The following is a 27,091-nucleotide window of genomic DNA, read 5'->3' as shown; positions in this document are numbered from 1 at the left end:
AGATTCTACAAATAATAGCTCAATTATGTAATTCTTCCAAAGAGAAACCCCCGAAATACCACACCGCTGCCAGTATAGAGCCAGAGTGCCTTGCGCTTTTTAAGCAGTCGTCTCCATTTAACTCGGTCCACTCCATGGGCCACTCGTCTCCAACTTCCTAGGCGTCTGAGACGTCACAAGTCGCTTTTGATCTGTTCGAGCTATCTTGCACGTCGATCCCACCGGGTGTAGGAGGGGTTGTTGAGAACCGCTTTTGTCGCACTGTCATTCGGCATCCTTGCGATATGTCTGATCCACCGTAGCCTACTGACTTAAGTCAGTTGGCTACGATGGCAATTTCTCAAAGAAGTGTATGCAGCTCGTGATTCATAAAACATTTCCGCCATTCCCCGCTTTCAGTTTGTACTCCGCCAAATATCATCCGCAGCATTTTCTGGTCAAACACGACAAGGGCGCATATTTGCACCGTGAACGACATCACAGCTTCAAGTCCGTAAAGAAGTATCGGTTAAATAAGGGTTTTGTACATTGTCAGCTTCGTACGGCGGCGTATGCTTCTTGATCTTAGCGTTTTGCGAAGGGCAAAGTAGGTCCGGTTTCATGCTTGAATGCGCCAACCGCCAAGAATATTAAGAATATTGCGTAATACAAGAAATGTGCGATATACAGTGAAGCTGGTCAGAAAATCTTCAGTGAAAATTAACGGATTACTCTAGAGAAATGTCAGAACACACCACGGAAGAGGAATTTGTTCGGTTGCTAGTACAAACTGGAATAAAAATTTGCTTAGTTAGAATAGCCTGTTGGCAGGGCTGATCCAATTATACGGGCTCCAATCATCGCTTCGAACGTCTCTGCCCGTTCTAAGAAACAAGCATACGCTTTACTTAAGGGATGACTGGACTTTCAGTATTAATTTATCATAAGTGTCAATATCTAAGCCGCTTATTGAACGTTCTGGAACAAGGATTTTCATGTCACATATCATATTTACCGCTGGGAATTGCACTTCCTTTTTCTGTGGACACCGAGTGAAAATTCTCTGCCTCTGGAAGTTTTTTCATTAATTTAAGATAACACGATAAATTCTCTTCGTGTTATTTTTTTAATGAACTAATCAATTAGTTATGCCAAAATAAAATGAAGACCATTGATTATGGAGAGATCTTCTTCAAATCATATAATTTGTGAATGTTGTTTTAAAGTGTTAACTTTTACCGGTTTTACCGGTATTGCATTTAACAATACCGAAAAACCGGTTTTCGAAATACCCCCGGTATTGGCATCTCTATGCACAGCATGGTATGTGGTGCATAGTACAACGATTTAAGTGCATATATATCCTGGAATGCTTTAGTGTTTCTTTTCACGAAACCTAGAATTGCGAAAGCTTTAGTTGTTATCGTAGAGCTGTGATCATTGAGCCTGGCTTTACAATCAATAGTAACGCCCAAATCCTTAATAGCCTGTACTCGACGTAGATGGTTTTGCCCGATAGTGTAAGCGTTTCGCAAGGGGTTACGTAGACGGCTAAAAGATATGACGCAACATTGCGTGACTTTAACTTCCATACCGTCCAGAGTACATCAGCGTGAGAGAGAATTAATATCGTTTTGGAGAGCGCACCCATCAAGTTCGGCCTTGTTCACGGATTATCTTTAAGTCGTCTGCGAACATAAGTTTAGAATAACTCAAACGGCTGCACAGCTCGTTAGTACAAATATCAAAGGTCCTAGATGACTGCCTTGTGGCACACCAGATGGCAACTCGAAGCAAGCCGAATTAATACCATTGCTGTCAACACCTCATTTTTCTACTGCCAGTGCATGTAGAACTTTCTCGAATGCCTTGCTGAAGTCGATCGCATCAACTTGTCTTCTTTTTTCAATGCACTTGTTCAGTGAGTTGACGAATACCATCAAATTCGTGGTTGTAGACCATTTTCACATACATAAAACCGTATTGGTGTTTGGAGGTTATTGGGTATACTGCCTGATACACAACATCATAAATCATCTTTTCAAGAATCTTGGGGAGGCACCTCAGAATTTAAACTCCTCGATAGTTCTCAACGTCTTGGATATTTTCAGTCTTGTGTATAGGAGTGATGGATGTGACTGTCCACATCGTTGGAAAAATACTACAATCTAGTGAACGATTGAAGATGATTGATACGGATGGGATGTAGCAAATTATTTAAGGACCTTGTGCAACATGCTTATAAAGGAGCAACAAAATTCTTGTTTGTTTTACGAGCCGAGTGGCTCTTGGTGTATCAACAATTCCCTTCCATTGTACTCGGGCGAAGGATGAACCATGAACTCGCACAGCTCTATGGCGAACCCAGCATTCAGAAGGTGGCTAAAGCTGGACGGATACGATGGGCAGGGCATGTTGCAAGAATGCCGGACAAATACCCTGCAAAGGTGGTGTTCGCTTCAAATCCGGTAGGAACAAGACGACCAGGAGCGCAGCGAGCAAGATGGTTAGACCAGGTGGAGCGAGATCTGGCGGAGAGTACTCGGTGTCCGAGGAATTGGAGAGCGGTAGCCCTCAACCGAGTTACATGGAGAAACTTTGTTCAACAGGCTTTGTCTTAGGACGGCAAGCCACTTAAGTAAGTAAGTAAGAGTACTCGGGTCTGAGCTACTCGTCGCCAGTTCATTGCGCGTCTTAATACACGCAAGTCGGCTTCAACCTGGTCGATCCATCTAGCCCGTTGGGCCACTTTATTCCTGGTGGGGTTCTTGAAGAGAACAGACTTCACTGCACAGTCCTTTGGCATCCTTGCGACGTGCTCGGCCCACCGTATTCTCCCAAGTTTCGTCAGGTGTACGATGGAAATCTCTCCAAGTAGTGCCTGCCACTCGTGATTCGTCTACGCCTGCCCTCTCCGCTATTCGTTTGTACTCTGTCGAAAATAGTCCGCAACACCTTTCGTTCCAATACGGAAACTGCATGTACGTCAAAGTTACTGTCTCAAGTTCGTACAGGACTACCGCACAGTGGTCCGATTTCTAAAAAGTGCGGACATTAGCAATTGGGTAAAAACTGCGTGATTTTTCAATGGTGGTATCTTCGCAGAAGTTTAATAATAAAATATAACGCAGCTTTCTGCACTATTAGAGTGACTGTGGATTCACCTATTAAGATGATACGAACTTTTAAATAATTTAAAAAAATATATTTTCTCCAAAAAGTTGCAGAACATACTAAAATAAGCAACTTTGCTGAATATAGTAACTATCTATGTCTTACCGACCGCGAAATATAATGATGTGTTTAAAAAGAGCCGGTTGTGTTTAACCGGTTGTGTTTAAAAATCAATAAGGGTGATCCAATAGTTGTGGTAGTACCAATAGTTGCGCTACTATTCATTATTAATGCATATTTTCGTCACCATAGTATTTTAAATAATACAATTTGGTTCATTATATAAAACAAGTTCTTAGGAGTATTGGTAGTTAGACTACACCATTTAAAAGCATTATTAGCTAAATGCCGATTTTCTAAAATCTAAAACAACTATAGGCGCAGTTGAAGCGCACAACTGTAGGCGCTCATTTCGATAGTTGCGTTATAATGTTTTTTCACCTAGCAACCTTGCAATGTATACGGAATAACACAATTAAAGGAACACAAAACTTAATTAAGGGAACATTAGCGCAACTATTCGTATAATATAATTGAATCGGAAAATGTTTTCTTTATAAACTTTCTCGTACGACGAATGCAATTATCTTGCCTTGTGACAAATACCTTGTATTTGATAAGTTTATATCACACAAGCATTAATTGAAGCATATACCTCAATAAACAAGAAAAACTACAAGGTATACAGCCCTAAGGGTTGTACGAAAGGGTGACGTAGGACTATATCAGATCATTAGGTCAAAAACTAATGTAAACTTCATTTCTGGCATATGTATGTATATAAGAATCGTTGTTTAAGTGGATGTTTAAAAGAGAAGAGCGAAATATTCAGATTCAATTCTTCATTGAAAGCAATGGTTGCTTTGAAATTCGTAAACAGGGGTTCATAAGTACAACGCCTGCAACCATTGACACATAGAGATTTCTTTTAAAATCACTTGTGTGCATCATAAAGGGTAAAAAGTAATGAATGAGTAGCCCACAGATTATTGTAATAAATATGATTATGCGTAGCTTGGCAAGTTTCAATAATCTTACTTTAACTCGTTTGTGGCCTTTAAAAGGGTCATTGGTTACAAATAACATTAAAGCCAAAGCAAATTCATCGCAAATATGACGTGTCATCCGAATGTCCTTGTCTTTCGACATGAATGACAACAGGCACGTTACTTAGCGGCATCGACTCACTGTCTCTTGCTCCGAGAAGGTTCTACTAGTTTACTTTCACAGCTTACCGCTTGTTATATAGCAAAAAATTTGGCACATACGCAAAAATCTCTGTTTTATTTGTATGAGAGTCCTTATCCTCCTACCACAGGGGTGAGGGGTTTCAAACCATCATAAAATAAATTCATGCCTCCAAAAACCCCCACATGCCAAATTTGGTTCTTGTTGCTTGATTAGTTCTAGAGTTATGAGGCAATTTGTATATTATATGTATGGGAGCCCCACTCCTAAAGAGAGGAGGGGTCTCAATTCACCATAGAAAACAAATGTACCTACTACCTACTGAAATCCCCACATGCCAAATTTGGTTCCATTTGCTTGATAAACCTCACAGTTGGCCTCGAAGGAAGACGCTGGTCTAATAAGTCAGTCGTCGTATGTTCGGATCTCGGCTGGGAGAGGCTGTCAGAGTCAATAGGAGTCGCAGCACTGACCCCGCACTGTCCTGTATTCTAACAGCTGGTTGCGAAGTCTGTCGTATAAAAATTTGACCTTCTCAAAATTTGATAACGGAATTTGCACACAGGCTTTGCTTTTTGCTTGATGGGTTCTAAAGTTAAGAAAAAAATTGTATTTCATTTGTATGGGAACCCCCCATTTTAGAAGCGGAAAAGCAAAGCAAAGCCTGGGTGTTAATTCCGTTATCGAAATTTGACCTTCTGTTTTTTTTATACGACATTTATTTTAGAAGGGGATGGGGCTCAATACACCATAGAAAAAATTCTTACCTATAAAAACCCCCACATGCCAAATATGGTTCCTTTCGCTTGATTAGTTTTCGAATCGGAAATTTGTATATTATTTGTATGGGAGCCTCCCCTCCTAAGGAGGGGAGGTGTCTCAATTCACTATAGAACAAATTTTTGCCTTCTAAGACCCCTACTTGCCAAATTTGGTTCCATTTGTTTGATTAGTTCTTTAGTTTTGAGGAAATTTATGTTTCCCCTTTTACGCCCTCCTTAATATTGCTCTCTTACCCATCTATAAAATTGCTGGTCATTTTATCTATCCAACGACATATAAATTGTTCAGTTGCGTTCAGTAGTTTAGTAGTTATGAGCATTTGAAATCTTTCATGCAAACGTTACAGTTCTATTTTCGGTTTCTCAAAGTGCTACCCAGTCCCAGTATAGTAAACAAAGACGTAGTTCTACGTCAAAAAAAATTACATTGTGCTAAGCTACGCGACTAATAGAGCGTCTACTCTATGCTCATACGTTTGGTATGCTGAAAAGCACTTTTAAAACTAGAATAAGTCACGTAGATTAATATCAGGTTTGTACGACTTTATAACGAAGACAAAAAAACAAAATAAACTAAATTCAATAACTTTGCACACGATTTTTTATTGCATTCAAATGTTCTACAAAGTTATTCAGTATGCTAAAATACACATTTTCTGTAAATACTGTTTTTTACTAAGATGCATGTTTTATGAGTTATAAAATATATGAAAAAATAGGCGCGTAGCCTATGTTGCCAAAATCGAGACTTTTTTTTTATATGAAAAAATTGAATGTAAATGCGTTGGAAATGGACTAAATATTATTAATCAACGATTGCATCCATTTTATGTTCAAAAAGTCCACCAAGAGCCATCCGTCCAGTGCAAATAAGTTTTTGGCAACGCACATAAGAAGGGCCCCATAGAAAGTAGCGGCCAAAATTGCCGAATGTAAAATTTTACATTTTAGCACATGTTTAAACGCGGTTTTGTAGTAAATTATCTATATTTTTATGATTCGCGAATTAAATTTTGATAGAAAAAAAATATCATGTAGAAATAAGCCGTCAAAGTTGCCCATTTCAAAAGTTTGAAAAATAGGTCATTTTAAAAAAGCCAAAAAATTAAATAGTTATCGCGGAAGTAAATATTATTGTTATATATCATTTTAAAACTGATATCTTGCCCTATTAAAAACTGAAATGAAAACAAATTTAAACTCAATGAGGAGCGCCATAGGCTACTTATAATAAAAATGAAATTCTCATAAACTTTAATCAAAAAAACAACTCTTGTCGCCTCTTGTCGCCGCAGTTTCTTAAAGTGCGTCTGAATGCTCGAAGTATGTTTTAACAAAACATGAATTAAAAGTTTGCTATAATTTGACGTTTTCCGAAATAAAATAATTTTAAAATTGTCATATTTTTAGCAAATCTTTAAAATTTTAAGTACTCTTTCAATAAATTTGATTATCTTTGTTACTAAATTTATTTAGTACCTGAAGAGAGTTTCAATGAGAGAATGGGAGAATCCCCGCGAGAAAAAAATTTTTTTTTTGTCAAGCAAATATTTATATCGAAAACATTTGATCATTTTTCCCCAAATCACCCTAAATATGAGTTCTTATAAGTTTAAATTATTTCTTTTGTAACAAATATAATCTAGAATCAATTTGAAATTGAAAAATAATTTTGGCCAAAAATCGCGATTTTCCGACTATTGTGCAACGTACGGTAAGACGTAGTCCTGCGGCAATACAAATATGATTGTTCAAAACATTCTGAGAGCATATTTTTTTCGCAATCTAAAGCTTGTACGTGGAAACTGACCGATATTAAGGCATATTTTTTGAAGTAAAATATTTTGTATTGCCAAAAACGGATCTGTTTGTTTTGTTGCCAAAATTGAGGCATGCCAAATTCGAAATCTCACTGTATTCAAAAATTTCTTTTTCAATTTCAAGCAACTTCGCACAAACCAGACAACCATTAAGGGATAGTACTATATTTTGTTTATAAAAAAAATATTTCCATCAGGAGATCTCCAAAGAAATCTCAGAAAAAAATAATTGAAAATTGTGTTATTTTTTGATAAAATTTTTTATAGCTCATTAAGGGAAAGATATAGAGAGGTACTGTATTTAACAAAGATGCTTATTTTAATGTGTTTTACAACTTTGCTGAAGGCACCATACCTTTTCGAGGCAAAACTTGAGCATTTGTGGATATAATTCCTACAAAAACTCGAAATAAACTGTAAATCGTGACTACGTATGGCTATGTAGAAAGTATTTATTTTATTTTGTGGGTTACGTTATTTTCTTATCTAATTTTGTATTCGTATTATTATAATTCAATGAGCGACTTTGATAGGAAATCATTGGTTCACTCAAAATGTATCAAGCCCGCCGGTATACTTTTTTCACTCATCCGGATTCGAACTTACATCCTGTCGGTCGAAGGCCGTCGACGAACGCATCTGAGATAATCACCGAGTTTTTAGCCGAAGCACATTTACAAGTTTAAGTTTGTCAAGCGTGGAACAAAGCTCAGATAAAATACATTTAGGCATTGCAGAATAGTTTCTTAAATCATGTTAGGCATCCACTTTAGAAATAGTTATTAAGCACATGTTAAACATTTAATAAACTATTTTTACTACAGTCAAGTATTTCGCTTTATCATATCTATTTATTGTTAAACAATCGGGTACATAACAATAAAGTGAATATAAATACAGAGTACATAACAATGAAGTGAAATAAAGTGATATAATATAAAAACATAAATTTAAAGTATAAAATATAAAGTGTAAGGCATAAATTGTCATTCAAGTTATTGATGTCAAACCGATCAAACCCTCTTTTATTTCACACTTGTTTGTATTGGTGCAACTGATAAGTTTGTACGATGATTATTCGACTCATATTTCACAATTCCTCTTAGCAATGCAACTGATACGTTTACGCAACTTTCATACCACTCTTAACCCGCACTTACTCTCAGCAATGCTGCTGATACATTTGCACAACGTTTATTTGACTGTTTTTCCACACTTAAACAACAACGTGTATATGTTGATTGGAACCTAAAAAAATGTTGATATGACGTTCAAACAACAGGTCTTTTAGCAAATTCGCTTATTCAGCACCGAATGCTACCACACAACTCTTATTCCGCACAATCTCTTTTAACTACTGCCGTTTTGTTCCTTGGGAATGCAAGAAACAAAACCCTTTTTCTTCATACGACTGCAAGAAAAACGCATACATTTGAACCTTCACCCTTGTAAGAGACGGTCTCTCACTTTTGTCAACCCCCCCTACGCTGATTCTTTTATATAAAAAAAATATGTGTATCATGTTTGGTGGAGAACGGTCGAGGCGTTCTGGAATTATTACGGAACCAACGAGGTGACATGTTCATATAAACATCAAAGCTAAAAGCGTAACCAATATTTCGTAAACTGCCCATGGATATGAATCCGTATAAGTCCACGTGGTCACGTGGTCGGACGCCATGATATAATCTTTACTGTAAACTTTTTCAATCAAATAGTCTGTCAATTTTGTAGAGTTTACTAATCAAAACAGGGCTCATGGGATTTTATGATTCATTTCTCGTTTGTTATGTTTGAAAAATGCATACACCAGTTTATGCGAATAAACAGACTGAATGTTGAACGATTATTCTGATAACTTAGCGTAAAGCTATTGAAAAACAGATTACTATGCTGGTTGATTATGCGGGGAGCTACGTAAACTATGAAACTATTAGCAGAGTAGCTCTATTTCCCCAAATTTCTCGAATATTTTCGAACAAACACATATTTGATTATCCACATATTATACCAATGTGCTCGATACAATTTAATGCGCATATGCTGCACAACTACGGAGTCTGTTGAAAATTTACTATTTATTCTATGGGATATCACAAATGTATTTTTAAGTTAACAAATCTGACTGACTGATTTAGCTTTTTACCAGATCAAGCTGTATGCTTTATGCCTTTGTAGCGAAAAGCATCATTAAATTGTGGCGGTAGCTGTCGAGCAACGAAAAGCTTTATCGGTTTTATTGCTGCTTTCGGTAGAGCATGATAAGACTACTTAAGCTTATAACTTGATACTGAAAGAGGTTATAAAAACCTTCTAAAGAGTGAGCCCCTTGGTCGAAAACGAAAGGGTGTTTCGAAGCGGTCATCGGAAATTTCTGGTGAAGCTCATAGTTTTATAAGCGGTTGAAAGTGAAAAGATAGAGAAGGCGCTATTGTGCATAAATCCGTTAACAATACATTGGCGTGTCCAAAATTTCATGGAAATCTGGTAACTTTGGTCCAAATCTGTGTGATAACTTCCTTCCATAAGAAAATATAAATCTGTCTTTTTTTTAAATGTTGTGTTTTCGAGTTACACAACAAATATCGGATAACAATCGGTCAAACCCACAATGCCTTTGGAAATCCTGGTAGATTCTGAAACCAAATTTTCGGCTACATCCTGCAGCGTACAATTTTAATGTTTTTTCCATTTCGAAAAAGTCCATCTCATGGTTAGCAGCTGGTCACCATCGGAAAGTCATCCGAGCTAGGTCCTATTCGACGATTCAATATCATGCTAGGGCAATCACCGTTTGGACTTTGCTTTTGCAGAACACCATTATTGAAGGAATTGCCCTGGAATGTCCCTTACGATGCGATGGTTGATCTGACGGTGATGGTGATATCTAACATCTAACCTGCAGAGACTATCGGAATCCTCGTCATGTCGTATAGGTACACAGCCAACCGGTTCGATTCCCTTACAGTTCAATCAATTATTCATTTCATTAGGAAATGAATTTTGATTCCAGCTGCTGGCTGGTTCGGTTCTGCTATTTTCGGTTGTTTTGTCTTTCCCGGTTAGCTAGTGCGAAGCAGCCATAAATATATCCTTTTTCCATCAGATGTAGTAAAACCCTGGCCGCTTTAAGACACTGACTGCTCAGATCTACTTTAATAGCGACGGAGGGTTTTTTCCTGCCACCACCCACCACGGCCGCCACCGCCGTCACGCGCTGGCTGGAGGAAAAGAAACGAGCCAAGCAGCAGCGTCACCCCGTTTGGATGTTTTCCATGATGAATTAAATTGTTTCAATGTACTGACACCCGCCGGTGCGGTGGGTTTGAGGAGACGCAGAAAAAACGGGTCTTGTCGGCTGGCGGATTGTGTTCGGTTGCTACTTTCCTTTGCGTTGTAGGTACCTACAATGGGCGCCTTTCGGATGGGCTTCTGTGAAGGATAAAACTGCCTTTACCTACCTACTTGCGGAGAGTTGTATAGCGGAGGCGCAAAGTAGAAAAAATGTAGATTGATTGCCGCCTACTACGCAACTACTTTTGTTTATAATACTGCTTCGCAGTAATATTTTCTTTTAATAAACAGTCAGACAAGAAAAATACCATCAAAGCAGCCGATTTCAATCATTCGTGACTAAGTAGGTATATCAAACAAAGGTTGGATCCACAATCATCTCAACGATCGCGTGGAAAATGGTAACAGAATGACAAAATCATAATCCTTCAAGATTCATCGCATCGTTTTCCTATCGTCCAGGTAACCACAGATTCAACTCACCATATTGGTGGAATAGGCAATCGACTAAATGTGCCACTTTTGGCTCTACTCGCTGCGAAACGCTGACGAAGGACACACGTTATGGCCGTATTCCTCTTGCGAGGATAAAAAACAACCTGTAAACGAGGTGCCATGGTTGTGAAATATGGAATAGGGCACGCGTCGTAAATAATAAATTTTTATTCATTTCCACTCCCGTTTCTAACAGGTCGTTTTTCCCCACTCGTCAGCCCGGTCCGTACCCAAAGGAACGCATCCTCCGTCGGTAGCAGATTGGTTTCCCAGGCAGACGGCAGTCGTTCAACATGGTCCTCGCTAGTCGCGTATGCGTGTCCAGGCCGACAGGTCATAGGGTTGGAGCTAAGTGTAGTTCTTTTTTCCAAGCAGGTATGTGTACTTTCCTGTATATCGTACAGAAGCGCAAATACGAAGAATGATGATTTGGAAGCCTACGAAGACAGATGCTGCGTGAAAAGATGGGCCGGGGAGGAAAACAAGGAAATAAAATATACTCTCGTTGACCCTACGGCTATCCGTACAGCCGAAGGCCAACAGCTGGTGAAATGAATTTAATCAATCAAGGTTGCCTTCAGTAAATTCAGTAACAGAGGAGCTAGTGGATATCAGGTGGATTGCATGATTGATCTTTCACTCGCGTAGAGCAAGGATACAATCCAGCACGGACTCAGGATTAGAGTCTTTGCTAACTACAATTCTGCTCTTGAGTAAACTGAGCTCGTTTGTAAACTGAGTATTGAAAGTAGCGGTTGATCACATATAATTTCACAATATTGTTGAACTAAACAACCATACTTTGCAAATTTAAGCGAGAAAGTATCTTACAAAGAAAATTCGACTTACCTGCACCCTCGCCTCGGTCAGATCAATCTTCATGGCAATTTCCTCGCGGGTGTAGATGTCCGGATAGTGCGTCTCCTGGAAGGCTCGTTCCAATTCCTTCAGTTGAGCCGATGTGAAGGTGGTTCGTATCCGGCGCTGTTTTCGTTTCTCCGCCAGTACCGAGTCGTGACCGGAGTAGACCTTGTACGGGAGACCAGCTGTAGAAGAGTAGAATGAAAGAATGCTTTCAGAAAGTTAAAAGAACCACTTTGAAACATTTGGAAAAAAATTGTTTTCATTTTAATTTGAATCAATCTGATGATTTAGGTAAAAGGTATAGAGTATAAATTATAAAGTATAAAGTATCTGTTCGAATGTGTATCTTCGCTGGCCGGAATAGGACCCACAGGACGTAGTGTGATAAGCGTGGAAGGCAATAACGGTAGAAATTCACTAAGCTTGCCACTTTATTGGCGACAAGAAAAAAGGAGCTCTATAGTGGACTGTATATTTATTTATTGCATACGACCTGCACGGTCGGTATGCGAGAACGAACTGATTACAATCTATAATCTGCGCGATAGCACTCAGCTATCACTGATCTAGTACGATCCAATCACCGATGATAACCGATGCCAGTATTGAGATTGATAACCATGTATCTCATGTGGTAGGCGCCAGAGAGCAAATAATGATGTTGATAATAATAATTGGATCTCAACGATACTATCAAAATGCTATTTAAACTATACGTAACATACCGGCGGCCTTGAGTTAACTCAACACAAACTAATACTATTTTGTACAATAAATAATGACACTATTTTTCCCTGATCACTCATTCATCACAATTGATACTGCGCTTTCATTGGTATTTTCTCCCACTACAACTCATTGTAGTTTGGTTGAACTGCTGGTGAATGGATCGACTGTCCTTTCTCACTGGTGACGATGTCCTTCTTGTGTAACACGATGAATCCGTGCACTGATGTCATGCGTTAAACAGTTTGGAATGCGGCACTGGAGATAGCAACATGTTGCGATTCCTGTTGAAAATAAACACAACTGTAATCCGAAGCATGGATTTCCATGGGAGTCACGTAACTTATGTTTCGGCCCCCTGGCAGTAGAAAGGTGGAACCTTCAAAATATGCCAAAGATTGCCCCGTGGGGGCAATGAATACTCATCTGTGTATCAGCCAGCTGCTGACGGTGGTATATCGATGTGATGAATGGTGCAAACGATGACAGGGTGAGACTAATCTACGATGACATCTCGTCGTACCTTCGTTGGCTAGCAAGCATCAATGGCTAGCAGAGGTCAAAGCATCTGTGAAATAATACGAAGCGATTTGGATCCGAAACAAACACTAAAGTGGATCGACGTAACTTAAATATCGGCCCCCTTGGCGATGCAGTGGAATGCACTACAAGTTGCCGAAAGTTGCCCCATATGGGGGCGTACTTATCCTATTATTATCCAGGCGCAGCTTCTCAAAGCGGTTGAAACGAATAGGTCCAAAAACAAGATAGACATCTAATTTCCTAACGACGAAAAACAAAGCAGTAGGTTCCAACAACAATATATATGTTGAACGTAACTTAAGGGTTGCCCCCAGGCATATACGGCAAATTTTATGCCGACAGCTGCCCAAAGTGCCCCAATGGGGGCGAGAATACTAAGGTTTAGTAGACAAATAGTTGATTACACTGTGACACAGAGGAGGAAGATTGTCCTCGGTTCTGAGGAATCGACCATATCGATGAACAACGTTTCCATATCGTTTGGCTGCACTGCTGTACTCGCTGCCATCCGCTCGTTCTGCCTTCCGATGTTTCCGGGAGACTAGCTTCTGGAGGAGGACCGATTTCAATTTTCCCGACAATTATCGCACTTGCCCTTTTTAAAGCTGCACAGTATCCGTGAAGTACGCATGATATTACATTTCTGTCAAACGTAATCCAGCGTGGTTCAGAAACTGTATAAATTCGGTCCAGGCTGGTATTGATCTCCAGCCGTTGTGGTTGTAGTTTCATGCTTATTGATTCGATCCAAGAATGCTTTGGTGTCCAAAGTTTCTGGAGAAACAGGTTTCGCTGCATGATAACTGGACAAGCTAATCCATACGGATCAAATAGACGTGCGGCATCGGATAACACTACGCGATGATGTATTAGGGACAATGGCTTCCAGTGTAGCATTTTGACCCAAAAAAGATCAGTAGACTCTTCAATGGAGAGACAATTCTTCGTTGTGCATGTCTCCAACTCCCAAAATCGTACTGGCTGCTCGTGAAATTCTTTAGTGGTGACCGTAGTAGCACCTGCGATGCTAAAGCTCATAACAGGATGCTCAGGAACTCCTCCAGCCACTATCCAACCGAGTTGCGTATTGCACAGGATTGGACCAGATTCTGAAAGCTTCATCTGTTCGCCCAGCAATAAATCGTAGAAAATCGAAACTCCCAGGATGGCATCAATAGCGCTGGACTCATGGAAGCATGGGTCAGCGAGACAGATATCAGCGGGCAGGTTCCAAGTGCTAATATCAATATTATGCTGCGGCAAGTTCAACGTGATTCGAGACAACACGTAAAACTTCAACTCTCTAGTCTCGAATGAAGAATAGCGTGACATTATCTTAGCTATTACCGATTGCTTTGACACAGTCGAAGAATCACCTACACCTTTTACCGGCATGATTTCATGGAAACGTTTAAAGTTCAACCGTCGAGATAGATTCTCCGTAATTACACAGATTTGGGACCCATTATCCAATAATACACGAGCCAGAGTTGTGTTCCCGAAACGGTCAACAATTTTAATGATCGCAGTTGACAGAAGTGTAGTGTTTCGATGACCGCGATTGTTGTGTAGCGTAGTAGTGTGGTAAAGAGTAGCTGTGGTGTTTGTGGGAGGTGGCTGTAGTGTAGATTGCGAGATAGTGTTGTATACTGATGCTGTTTGAGGATTGGATTGAGTAGTATTCATCCGGGATTGGTTTTGAGATTGTGAGTGCGGTTGTTGCTGAATTTGGGACTGTTGAAAAGACTGCGTTTGCGCGTTCACGTTACCGACTTGAGGCCTGTTCGGGAAGTTTTGATGTTCGGCTTGTGCGTTCGAAGAGCCTGGAATGAACGGATGTAGAAGATGGTGATGCCCTTGTCCACATTGCGCACAATTGCGTTCAGAACAATCCATCATGTAATGGCCTGGAGATAAACAGTTTAAGCACCATCCCAGTCTACGGATGGCTATTTTTCTGTCCACAACTCTCATCCTACCAAATCGGTGACACTGTTCAATGCTATGCGGTCCGTTGTTACAAATTGGACAATTACTTGCGGTAGGTGTTACCATGTGAATTGCAGGGCTCCTGAAAGATCGATGTTGTTCGGCTCCACTCCGTCCAGACGTAAAATGTAGAATTGCGCAATGTTGTTCCAAAAACTCAGCCATTTCTTCATATTGAGGGATATCCTTGGACGCATGATGTGTTTCCCAGTGGCGAAGCGTTACATTATCTAGTTTCTGCGACAGCATGAAAGCTAAAATTGTGCTCCAATTTCTTGTATTCTCTCCTAACTTCTCTAACTGTTGTAGATTTGCCTTAAATGTCAGCAAAATAGCATTCAGGGCTTCAAACGACTCCGTCTTCATGACCGGAGTTGCAAACAACGCCTTCAAATGCTCATTGGCTATCAGCTTGTGGTTCTCATACTTTGTCTCAAGTATAGCCCAAGCAATATTGTATGTTGCAGCACTAACTTGCACTTGATTAATTTGAAGCAGTGCATCGTCTCGCAATGAAGCTCTCAAGTAATTGAATTTATCTATTGTGATCAAGTCCTCATTGTTATGAATCAACGATTTAAAATTATCCCGAAAGTTAATCCATTCCTCCAATTTGCCAGAAAACGTAGGTAATTTAAGCTCAGGGTATTGTATCCGGGAGGTCCGGCATTGTTCAGTAACAACCGGCTGGCATTCAACAACGGTCCCAGCATTATTTATACGTTTCGCTAGTAGTGCAGACTTTAAACGAAAATATAAATTCTCGCACTCCTTGAAGGTACGAACATCACCGACACGGGCATCACTGCCAGCGGTAGCAGCATCATCATCAGCAGCATCTTCGTATGTATCACCAGCATCCACTTCATCCAAAATCACAGCTATTTTCACACGAACAGCACAAAACGATTCAAAAATTTCATCCAATTTTGTTAAACGCAGCTCAACCACATCTTTATCACGCTCGTCATTATAGTTGTCTAGAAATTCTTGCACATTGTCCAGCGATGTTCTCAGCTGCTTCTCCTGCTTAATCAGCTGTCTCAGTTCTTTGGACGGCATTTTTTAGGCACACTTGAACACTTTCACTGTATAATAAACACTCCCGAGACCTCAAGCGGAACGGATTGACAAATTAACTGACAGCCCAAATCGAAAACCACTCATTGTGGAAATTTATCAAAATGCAAACCGAAAAGTGCTACGCATAAATAATCAACCGGAGAAACTCAAAACCAGGCAAATCAGTTGGATCAAACTCGCAATGAAATACGGTAGTAATATAGCGCTTGCAATTTGTATCAAGACAATAGGTAACGCGCCTTTATTTGATCGTTCTACATGCAATCAATGAGAAATCAAGCCACCTTAACCACACAATGACACACAATAGCTACTTATCTGGTTCCTTTGTGCTCGATGATAGCCGTCCGATAGCAGGAAAGAATTCAACATGTGGCGATCACTTATCCAACCCAGATGACCGTATAACCGAACGCAGCAGCTACCACAAAATGCACTTCGCTTATTTCCCTTTTTGATAGCCTATCAGACTATTGGCACACAAGTGATTTAGATATCACAGCTAATTTCGATAGGCATCAACCAGCCTAATTCTCCCGAACAATGCATTCACTTATACAATGCACCCACGCTATTAGATCGAACAGGTGGTCCTGCGGATTGGTCCTATCCGGCTCGAAGGACCAGAAAATGTTCGAATGTGTATCTTCGCTGGCCGGAATAGGACCCACAGGACGTAGTGTGATAAGCGTGGAAGGCAATAACGGTAGAAATTCACTAAGCTTGCCACTTTATTGGCGACAAGAAAAAAGGAGCTCTATAGTGGACTGTATATTTATTTATTGCATACGACCTGCACGGTCGGTATGCGAGAACGAACTGATTACAATCTATAATCTGCGCGATAGCACTCAGCTATCACTGATCTAGTACGATCCAATCACCGATGATAACCGATGCCAGTATTGAGATTGATAACCATGTATCTCATGTGGTAGGCGCCAGAGAGCAAATAATGATGTTGATAATAATAATTGGATCTCAACGATACTATCAAAATGCTATTTAAACTATACGTAACAGTATCTATCTATCTATTTATATAAGAGGCTTATGTCTGTACCGAAAACCAGGTCTCTGACAGGACGTCATGGTTTCGTAGCAATGGGTTGTATTCTCAGTCACCCCACTGGTCGACTGCTGGACTGCTCGATTGCTCAACTGGTTGACTAGACAGCTCGACTGGACTGGTCGATTAGACTGCTCGCTTGGATTGCTCGACTGGACTGCTTAACTGAACTGCTCGACTGAACTGTTCGATTCGACTGCTCGACTCAACTGCTTGATTGGGCAGATCGACTTGACTGCTTGACTGGACTGGCCGATTAGACTGCTCGATTTAACTGCTCGAGTGGACTACTCGACTTAACTACTCGATTCGACTGCTTGACAAATTTGCTTGACTTACTACTCGACCCGACTGCTCAACTTAACTGCACGATTGAACTGCACGACTGGACTGTTCGATTCGACTGCTCGACTGGACCTTGTGACTGGACAGCATGATTTATGTGCTCGACTAGACTGCTCGACTCAACTGTTTGATTCCACTGCTCGACTGGACACTCGACTCAACTGTTCGACTCGATTGCTCGAATGAACTGCTTGACTCAACTACTCGATTGGACTATTCGAATCGGCTGCTCGACTCAACTGCTGAACTCGATTGATCGATTCAACTGCTGGACTAGACTATTCGATTTGATTGCTTGACTCAACTGACAACTTGATTCAACAGCTCGACTAGACTGCTCGACTAGACTGCTCGACTTAACTGCTCGACTTATCCACTCAACCCAACTGCTCGACTCAACTGCTTGACTTAACTGTATGATTCGACAGCTCGACTTAACTGCTTGACTGGACTACTCGACTGAACTGCTCGACTCAACTGTTCGATTTAACTGCTCTACTGAACCGCTTGACCCGACTGCTCGACTAGACTGCTCGAATCAACTGCTCAACTAGACTACTCGATTAGACTGCGCGACTAGACTACTCGATTCAACTGCTCGATTGAACTACTCGACTTAATTTATCGATTAAACTGCTCGACTCGACTGCTCGGTTCAACTGCTCGACTGGACTGTTCAATTCGACTGCTCGACTGGACTGTGTGACTGGACAGCATGATTTATCTGCTCGACTAGACTGCTCGACTCAACTTTTCGATTCGACGCTCGACACAACTGGTCGATTCATCTGTTTAATTCCGCTGCTCGACTGGACAACTTGACTGAACTGCTCGACTCGACTGCTCGAATGAACTGCTTGGCTCAACTACTCGAGTGGACTATTCGAATCGGCTGCTCGACTCAACTGCTGAACTCGATTGATCGATTCAACTGCTGGACTAGACTACTCGATTTGATTGCTCCACTCAACTGACACCTGGACTACTCGATTTGATTGCTCCACTCAACTGACAGCTTGATTCAACAGCTCGACTAGACTGCTCGACTTAACTGCTCGACTTGGCCACTCAACCCGACTGCTCGACTCAACTGCTTGACTTAACTGTATGATTCGACAGCTCGACTTAACTGCTTGATTCTACTGCTTGACTGGACTACTCGACTGAACTGCTCGACTTAACTGTTCGACTTAACTGCTCGACTAGACTGCTCGACTCAACAGTTCGACTAGACTAGTCGATTCAACTGCGCGACTAAACTACTCGATTCAACTAGTCGACTGGACTACTCGGTTCACCTGCCCAACTCAACTGTTCGACTCAACTACTCGGCTGAACTGCTTGACTGAACAGCTTGATTTAACTGCTCGACTAGACTGCTCGATTGGACTACTCGACTCAACTGCTAGACTCAACCACTCGACTCAAATTCTCGAATGAACTGTTCGACTCGACTGCACGAATAAACTGCTCGACTCAACTGTTCGACTTAACCGCTTGACCCGACTGCTTGACTAAACCATTCGATTCGACTGCTCGACTCAAGTGCTCAATCGGACTACTCGACTTAACTGCTCGATTAAACTGCTCGACTGAACTGCTCGATTTAACTGCTCGATTTAACTGCTCGACTTGACTGCTCGACTGGACTGCTTGACTAAACAGCTTGTTTTACTGCTCGATTTGACTGCTCGACTTGACTGTTTGACTCGACTGCTCGACCCAACTGCTTGACTCGTTGCTTGATTCGACTGCTCGACTCGCCTGCTCAACTCGATTGCTTGTCGCGATATTTATTTATATTTATATTTATATTTATTTATATTTATGTCGTTCAATAATTCATCTGACGCTGTTGTCTACATGAATAAAAACACTACTAACTAACTTAATTAAAGGCTCTAGAGAGCAGCAGTAGTTCTTTGAATTTTCCGCATGAAACATGGAAATCAAAATAATTCTATACACTGTTAAACAAACAACGCATAACACGAATGGGTTCATTCTGACCATATTCTGTGCGTCTAAAGTCCAGTCGAAGAAGCTCTCTGTTTCGTAGAAAACTTGGGATAGCACTGATGTTGATTTGAGCCAGGATCGCTGGACAATCTAATTCGTCGACTAAAACGTTCCCAATGAAGAGGACCCTTTCAATTTTCCGTCTTCTTTCCAAAGTGTCCATATGCATATGCAAACGACAGCGGTCTTGATACGGAGGCAGATCGTATGTGTTTCTCCATGGAAGATATTTAAGCGCGTATCGAACGAATTTGCGCTGGATGGCTTCCAATCTGGACGACCAAATACCTGTATAAGAGCTGCACACTACAGCTGCGTATTGAATTATGGATCGCACAAGGGAGTAGTAAAGAGCGCGCAGGCATATGGATCCCGAAATTTCTTAGTGACTCGAAGGATAAATTCCCAGTTTTTATTAACTATTATGTACGAGTAATGCTCACGGGACGAGAGCTTCTCATCCAGGTGTACGCCAAGATCTTTGATAATAGAGACTCTATCCATTGAATCGGGTATTTTTTTGTGGTTGAAAGCGATGACCGAGCATTTACGAACACTGATGAGGAGCTCGTTCGTTTTGCACCAGTCGACGAAGTTGTTGAGAAGCCTTTGAAGCTCGCGACAATCTTCAATAGACTTTACACTGGGGAAGATCTTCAAATCATCCGCATACAGAAGTCTGCATCCTCGAGGTAGCACAGCGCAACCATAATTGAAGAATAGTGAAAACAGCAAAGGCCCAAGATTTCTACCTTGCGGGACACCAGATCGATTAGAAAATTGATTCGAACGTGCGCTGCCCAGTCTCACAGCAAGACGCCGGTTAACCAGATATGAACTCAGCTAGTCTACGAAGGTCGGTACCGCACCCATCCGTTTTACTTTGGCCAGAAGCAAATCGTGGTCCACACGGTCAAAGGCCGCCTTCAGGTCTGTGTAAATAGTATCTATTTGAGTGTCGTTTTCCATGTTCTGGATGTAGAATGATGTGGTAGTCGACGGTCCTGGAAAAAATCCATGCTAGTCACAGGAGATATGACGCTTTACTTCCTGAAATAGAAGCTTATTTACGAGAGTCTCCAGTAGCTTCGATCCTGCGCATAAAGAGGTAGGGTAAATTGACCTATAGTGGACCCTTTAGTATCTTATAAAAAGAAAATTCACTGGATTATAATGATTTTGTGAATATTTTGAAACGTTTATCATTTCATAATGAAGTTTAGGGTATACCTTACAGAATACAACAAAGATTTAATTAGTTTAGTATAAAAACTTGTCAAAAATGAGAAATTTATAAATGCTTACCATTAACCTTTAATCGACCACTATTTCATATTGCAGACCGTGGTCCACTATATGTTTAATGAACATGGTCCACTAAGGGCATTATTGTTCTAAAACATAACAGAATACCTAAGTGAAGTTACATTTACTCTATTTTTATTTGAATCAACCAGAGCCCAAATAACTGAAATAAATAATTTACAAAAACAGTCGCAAATTAAATCAAGAGTGGTTATGATTACGCGATATGTGATCGATGTGCGTCGCGACGTAGACGCTTAGATTCTTTCTGGTAACACGAAAGTTTCGTCAGGTATTTCTCGCTATAAGGTGCAATTGTATCTAATAGCTTCATGTATATTTTATGTTTCAATGTTCTGATTATCTAAGTATATTTGGGTTTTTAGAAAGTTATTCAAGTGACTGGTTCTTTTGGGATGGTGAAAAATCAGTTCAAATTTATTTAACCGTGCGGCACTAGTGTGGATGTGAACTTTCTATATATCAAGTGATCAATACTATGTAGTTAGTGTATTTAGAAAAGTTGATAGATTTACTGTAAACACATCAGGAGGTTGTTGCGTGTGGTTTCTGTCTTCCCATCAAACCGTGCAGCTCGAGACCGCTCTTATTGAAAACGTTCTTCGAAATCGTCTCTTTCGGAGGAAAGCTGTAAGTATTTCTGCTCACCTTTTTCGTGAGAAAACTGTAATTGAAAATCACTATGTTGTCAGAAACCTGCTAAACAATATTCGTTAGATGTCATTATCTTGAAAATAGAAAGGCAGTGAAAAAAGTATGATAATTATTTTATATTTATCACTGATACACAAGTTTTTACAGTTTAAGAATAACATGTGAAACTCATAAGCACTGCCCATGACAAAAATTGTTGCGAATGCAACATACTACCTTAATAACCAGCTGTATCCTTCAAACCGTCATTTAAACGTTGTAACTTTTCAGTCGTTTTTTTGATCATCGCGAGTTGCCTTTCATGTGCCAATTTGATTCTTTGCTTGCGCTTGTTTTCTGCTTTTTGCAGTTTTTCCAATCGTATATTTTCCTTCTCTTGTTCTCTCTGCTGATGTAGCTCCATCCGTTTCTTTGAAGTGAGAACTGGTGGACTCTTCTGTGTTTTAAATTTCTTATTCTTTTTCTTAGGTGTGTTGGGTTCCGTCAAAAAGCTCAAAATATGATTTTGCTTCGCTTTGGTGTCAGATATTGTTGAATATGCAGGATGTTGATTCTCTAAATCTGAATATTTTGTGGCAGTTTCAGGTTTTTCCTGGATTACTGAATCCATATCACCAGCAACCTGATCGGTAAAAACTTGGTTTTCAATATCCACTGTGATGAGCATTTCTCCAAAATTATAATTGATGGGTTTCGACTGATTTATTTCTTCGTAAACGACTTCAGCAGTTATCGGAGGCATTTCCGCAGAAAGATTCTGGTCTGAATTATTCAGCAATACACTGAAAAACAGCAAAAAAACAAAAACAAAATATATGAGTGGGATCTAATAAATTTACCACCATCTTACGTGTCAGTAATGATTTCCTCAATCAGCTGATTAGATTTATTTTCGTAGGTGACTGGAGATTCCATCGGAATTGATGAATCAGTAAGTTGTATTTCGCTAGGTGAAATGCTAGATCAACGTTTAAATCAATTAATTAATAGCCAATATTCATACATACGAACTTACGTTGGTGCAACATTACAAACATCCCAAATATTTAGACTATTATCGATTAACTGTGTTGTCGAATCGTCAGAAACAGCTTCCACAGCGTTTACACAAGATCTACAAAAAAGGAAATAAAATATGCGTGTACCACTCGACGGCAACTAGTAATAAAGCAATTATATTAAAAGACCAATACTTACTCTTCCGCGACTGCTGTAAAGATATCCGATATAGTATCCACATTTTTCTTACTGTTCGTTAACCCGTTTAGGCAACTATTCATATTGGACGATTCTAGTATGTAATCCTCTAAATCGAACATCCGACTGTCGTGTGCTTCAAATAGTGTTTTGTACATGTGACATAAAACTTTATCCGATTCTTGGGAAAAGCTCACGATATAGTATTGTTTTTTCTGGACTAATCAACTGAATTGATTCAAGCAGAAGCTGCCGTGGAATGATTACGTTTGCATCATGACCAATAGTTGCACGGGACACCGAAGTATTTGAACCAGCAATGCATTTTGAATAATCAACAGCATTCTCGTTGAAGGGAAACAGCCCACATACTCTAAAACCATTTACCACAGTTTTAACCTTGAAAGATGCGGTAATGGCTTTTTGTAGTATGCCACCAAATTCATTTACGCGGATCACTCGGCCTAAAATAAAGAAAATATGAATCAAATTACAGTTCTAAAAGTAATGTATGCGAACAAAAATTTTACCTGGGTTATCCATTTGCCAGATTCGCACTTGAGCACCCCACGCAGCTTTGAGGGAACGAAATATAGCGACGTCCGCTGGCTGTATTATGTGTGTGCTGTTTGCGTATAACGAAATCAAAATTATTCCCAGCTTAACACATTCTTCTGCAGTCTCAAACGGGGTATGGCTCCGGTGTCCGTCAACAAAATAGATAATAGGAAGAGGAATCTTGTTCTTTATCAAGTATGGATGAAAAACGTTCCTGATATATGCCAAAAAAGTATCCTTTGTCATCCATCCAGATTCTGATTTGCCCAAGCCCCATTCGGGATGAAAGCTTCGGGCAATATCATTAGGAATACGTTGATATGGCAAGATGACGCATGGAGGCACTGCTGCACCTGAGGCACCGTAGGTATTTAAAACGGTAATATTTTTTTTCGAACCAGTGTCAACCAAGTAAGCGTTTTTAACGCTCTTAGGAATAATAACAGCTTTCGTATCTGGATCAAGACAGAAACCGATTTCATCTCCATTGAAGACTCGACGACTGTCTGTCAATATTCCTGCGTTTCCTTCCTCTTCAAGTAGTTCTAGAACGGATCGAAACCATTTCCTGATGTTTGACTCCGTAACAGTAGCAGCAGCTGACGTTACTTTCTCAGGTTTGCGTACCGATATTTCCGGATGCCGTTTTAAAAATCCGAGATACCACTTGTAGCCTGAAAATCGAAACTGGCGATTGTAACTCATCTATGTTTCTTGGAATTAAAAACTAACCTGCTTTCATGTTGCAGCTCTCACTGCGGGGATTGTTTTGTAGAAAGTTGGTTACTGCGAGAACTAAACGGTCCTTGGTAATGGGGAATCCTTTCCTTGCCATTCGTATAATCCATGCGACGATGTCGTTTTCTTCCGCTGGAGTCAATGCAGTTGGCTTGCCTTTCCGCGTTTTACCGGACCATTTTCCGCTGCAGCGAAACTTTACGGTGGAGCGCGGAATATTGAAACGTCTGCAAGCAGCTCTAAACGGCACACCACTTTTAATTACACTTAGACATTTGTTAATGTCGGCTTCACTGTAATTAACTCGTATTTTACCCATATTGCTGGTATTTTAGACAAGAATCAAGATGCGTTCGACCTGCGCGCACGAAAATTTTTCTTTGTTTTTGTTTACTTGTAACGTCGTTGACGTTTTAAAACTAGGGATGTCCAAAAATGGAAAACCGTGTTTAATGATACCATTTATTGGACCACGAATATTTTCGATAATTTTGTGCTTTTAAAGGAAATTTAAGGTATTTATAACATTGTTGGTGTCTTTAGCGAAGGAAAGAACATCATGACTGGGATGATGTAACAAAATGAAACCACATATAACGCTATCAAACCACAGCTGTTCTTATAAATTTCTTAGCGATTCTCATCGGAAACCAAGTCCGTTTTAACAGACGTTACGTTCACATATTAATGATATAAATATCATTATGATTATGTTACCAATAGTTATAGTTACAATTGTAGAAATATTTTTTGAAACAATCTTCTTGGGTCATATTGAAAAATATCTCGAAATAAATAAAAACCTGTCAGGTGGTCCATAAAAGGAAAAGGGTCCACAATAGGCAAACTTACCCTATTTCCTCGGTAGGTTTTCACAGCCGTACGATCGCCTTTCTTAAACACAGGAAACAAAAACGATTCCTTCCAGGCATCTGGGAATTAGAAATTGCCGGCTATAAAGTATATAGTATAAAGTATAAAGTATAAAGTATAAAGTATAAAGTATAAAGTATAAAGTATAAAGTATAAAGTATAAAGTATAAAGTATAAAGTATAAAGTATAAAGTATAAAGTATAAAGTATAAAGTATAAAGTATAAAGTATAAAGTATAAAGTATAAAGTATAAAGTATAAAGTATAAAGTATAAAGTATAAAGTATAAAGTATAAAGTATAAAGTATAAAGTATAAAGTATAAAGTATAAAGTATAAAGTATAAAGTATAAAGTATAAAGTATAAAGTATAAAGTATAAAGTATAAAGTATAAAGTATAAAGTATAAAGTATAAAGTATAAAGTATAAAGTATAAAGTATAAAGTATAAAGTATAAAGTATAAAGTATAAAGTATAAAGTATAAAGTATAAAGCATAAAGTATAAAGTATAAAGTATAAAGTATAAAGTATAAAGTATAAAGTATAAAGTATAAAGTATAAAGTATAAAGTATAAAGTATAAAGTATAAAGTATAAAGTATAAAGTATAAAGTATAAAGTATAAAGTATAAAGTATAAAGTATAAAGTATAAAGTATAAAGTATAAAGTATAAAGTATAAAGTATAAAGTATAAAGTATAAAGTATAAAGTATAAAGTATAAAGTATAAAGTATAAAGTATAAAGTATAAAGTATAAAGTATAAAGTATAAAGTATAAAGTATAAAGTATAAAGTATAAAGTATAAAGTATAAAGTATAAAGTATAAAGTATAAAGTATAAAGTATAAAGTATAAAGTATAAAGTATAAAGTATAAAGTATAAAGTATAAAGTATAAAGTATAAAGTATAAAGTATAAAGTATAAAGTATAAAGTATAAAGTATAAAGTATAAAGTATAAAGTATAAAGTATAAAGTATAAAGTATAAAGTATAAAGTATAAAGTATAAAGTATAAAGTATAAAGTATAAAGTATAAAGTATAAAGTATAAAGTATAAAGTATAAAGTATAAAGTATAAAGTATAAAGTATAAAGTATAAAGTATAAAGTATAAAGTATAAAGTATAAAGTATAAAGTATAAAGTATAAAGTATAAAGTATAAAGTATAAAGTATAAAGTAAATTTCATCTAAAACTAGTTGCCATCAGCTCCTCTTCGATTCACCGAACACTGTATACCTTGCAATCGGAATCTGCACCACCGCACCGTCAGACCGGATTTCAATTCGATTCGCAAACCGCGAATCGTCTTGAATCGATTGAACAATTCAAATATTTCACCTTTCGCTGCCGTTTGCTCACTTAAACGAAAAAAGCAAACATTGCTTTTGGCTTGGCTGGCTGGCTGGCTGATCTGATCGAAAGAATAAACCTGTTGAAAAATCAATACCGAAAAGACGAACTGCCTGCCGTCTGCCGCGGAACATCCACTCCGTTCTCCGTGCTACGCTTCAGGAGGCTCCGGGCGATGGAAATGGAAATGAAAGAGCTTTGCGAAGGAAAAAGCCACAGACGAACAAACTGAAATGCGAAGTGAAATCATCATCAGCAGCAGGGAAAAGTTGCATCGACACAAACCGACACTTAATTTCTCCTAACCGGCACACCGACCGACCGGCTTCGTTGGCGTTTTCCATCCCAATGCATTCGAGGAATTTGCTTCAGTTTGCTCATTTTTTCGCTTGCATAGAAAGCTGATTTTCAGTGTTTATATTCGTTCGGTTAGTGGAACTTTTTTTAGTCGTACCATTCTTCTACGTACATTTCACTGAAGGCTTGAGAGAAAAATGCTTTAAAAGTGAACTAATAATTCTCATTTTTTAATTCATTGAATTTTTCAGCATTCGACTGCTTTTGTGGACTTACATGGGCTTCCAAATTTAGCTCATGGGTTTACAGAATCTAGTTAGAAAATTTCAAAGATGAACACAAGCTAATTTTAGATTTCTATGTTAAACCCAAGAGAATCCATATTTTATGAGAGACGTTCCATGGCGACGGAGATGAATCTCAACTCAAGAATGAGAAAAAATGTTTTCAAAGTGGGCTATTCAAACTGCATTTTTGTTATATAGAATAGTACTAGTTGTCTTTGGACAGTTTGGAAGACCTAATTTTAGTTTGCTAATCAACTGTTAACTCAAAATGGCAGTATCAACGATTTGCTAACATTGAAAAAAAAATTCGATCGCCTCAGAAAGTCGGAGTTGGTCGTATCCAAGAACATGCGCGAAAAGTGATAAAGTATAATGGTCGAACCGGTCCCGGTTCGGCACTAACACTCCGACACACGAAGCTGGCTGGCGGCGGGCAA

The 27,091-nt window shown here is 39.1% G+C and overlaps 1 protein-coding gene across 1 annotated transcript in view; it reads right to left on the bottom strand.

Annotated features, from left to right (window-relative positions):
* The window catches only part of LOC128735397 (paired mesoderm homeobox protein 2A-like), a 117,749-nt gene that overhangs the window by 48,628 nt on the left and 42,030 nt on the right, over window positions 1-27,091 (bottom strand). Inside the window, exon 2 of the mRNA XM_053829882.1 lies at window positions 11,582-11,778. Coding sequence (XP_053685857.1) covers window positions 11,582-11,778 — 197 coding nt within the window. The remainder of the gene's footprint in view (window positions 1-11,581; window positions 11,779-27,091) is intronic.

The sequence above is a fragment of the Sabethes cyaneus genome, chromosome 2 (genome assembly GCF_943734655.1).
Source record: "Sabethes cyaneus chromosome 2, idSabCyanKW18_F2, whole genome shotgun sequence".
In the NCBI taxonomy this organism is placed as follows: Eukaryota; Metazoa; Arthropoda; class Insecta; order Diptera; family Culicidae; genus Sabethes; species Sabethes cyaneus.
The sequence above is the reverse complement of the archived record's forward strand: the minus strand, read 5'-3'. Positions and strand labels throughout refer to the sequence as shown.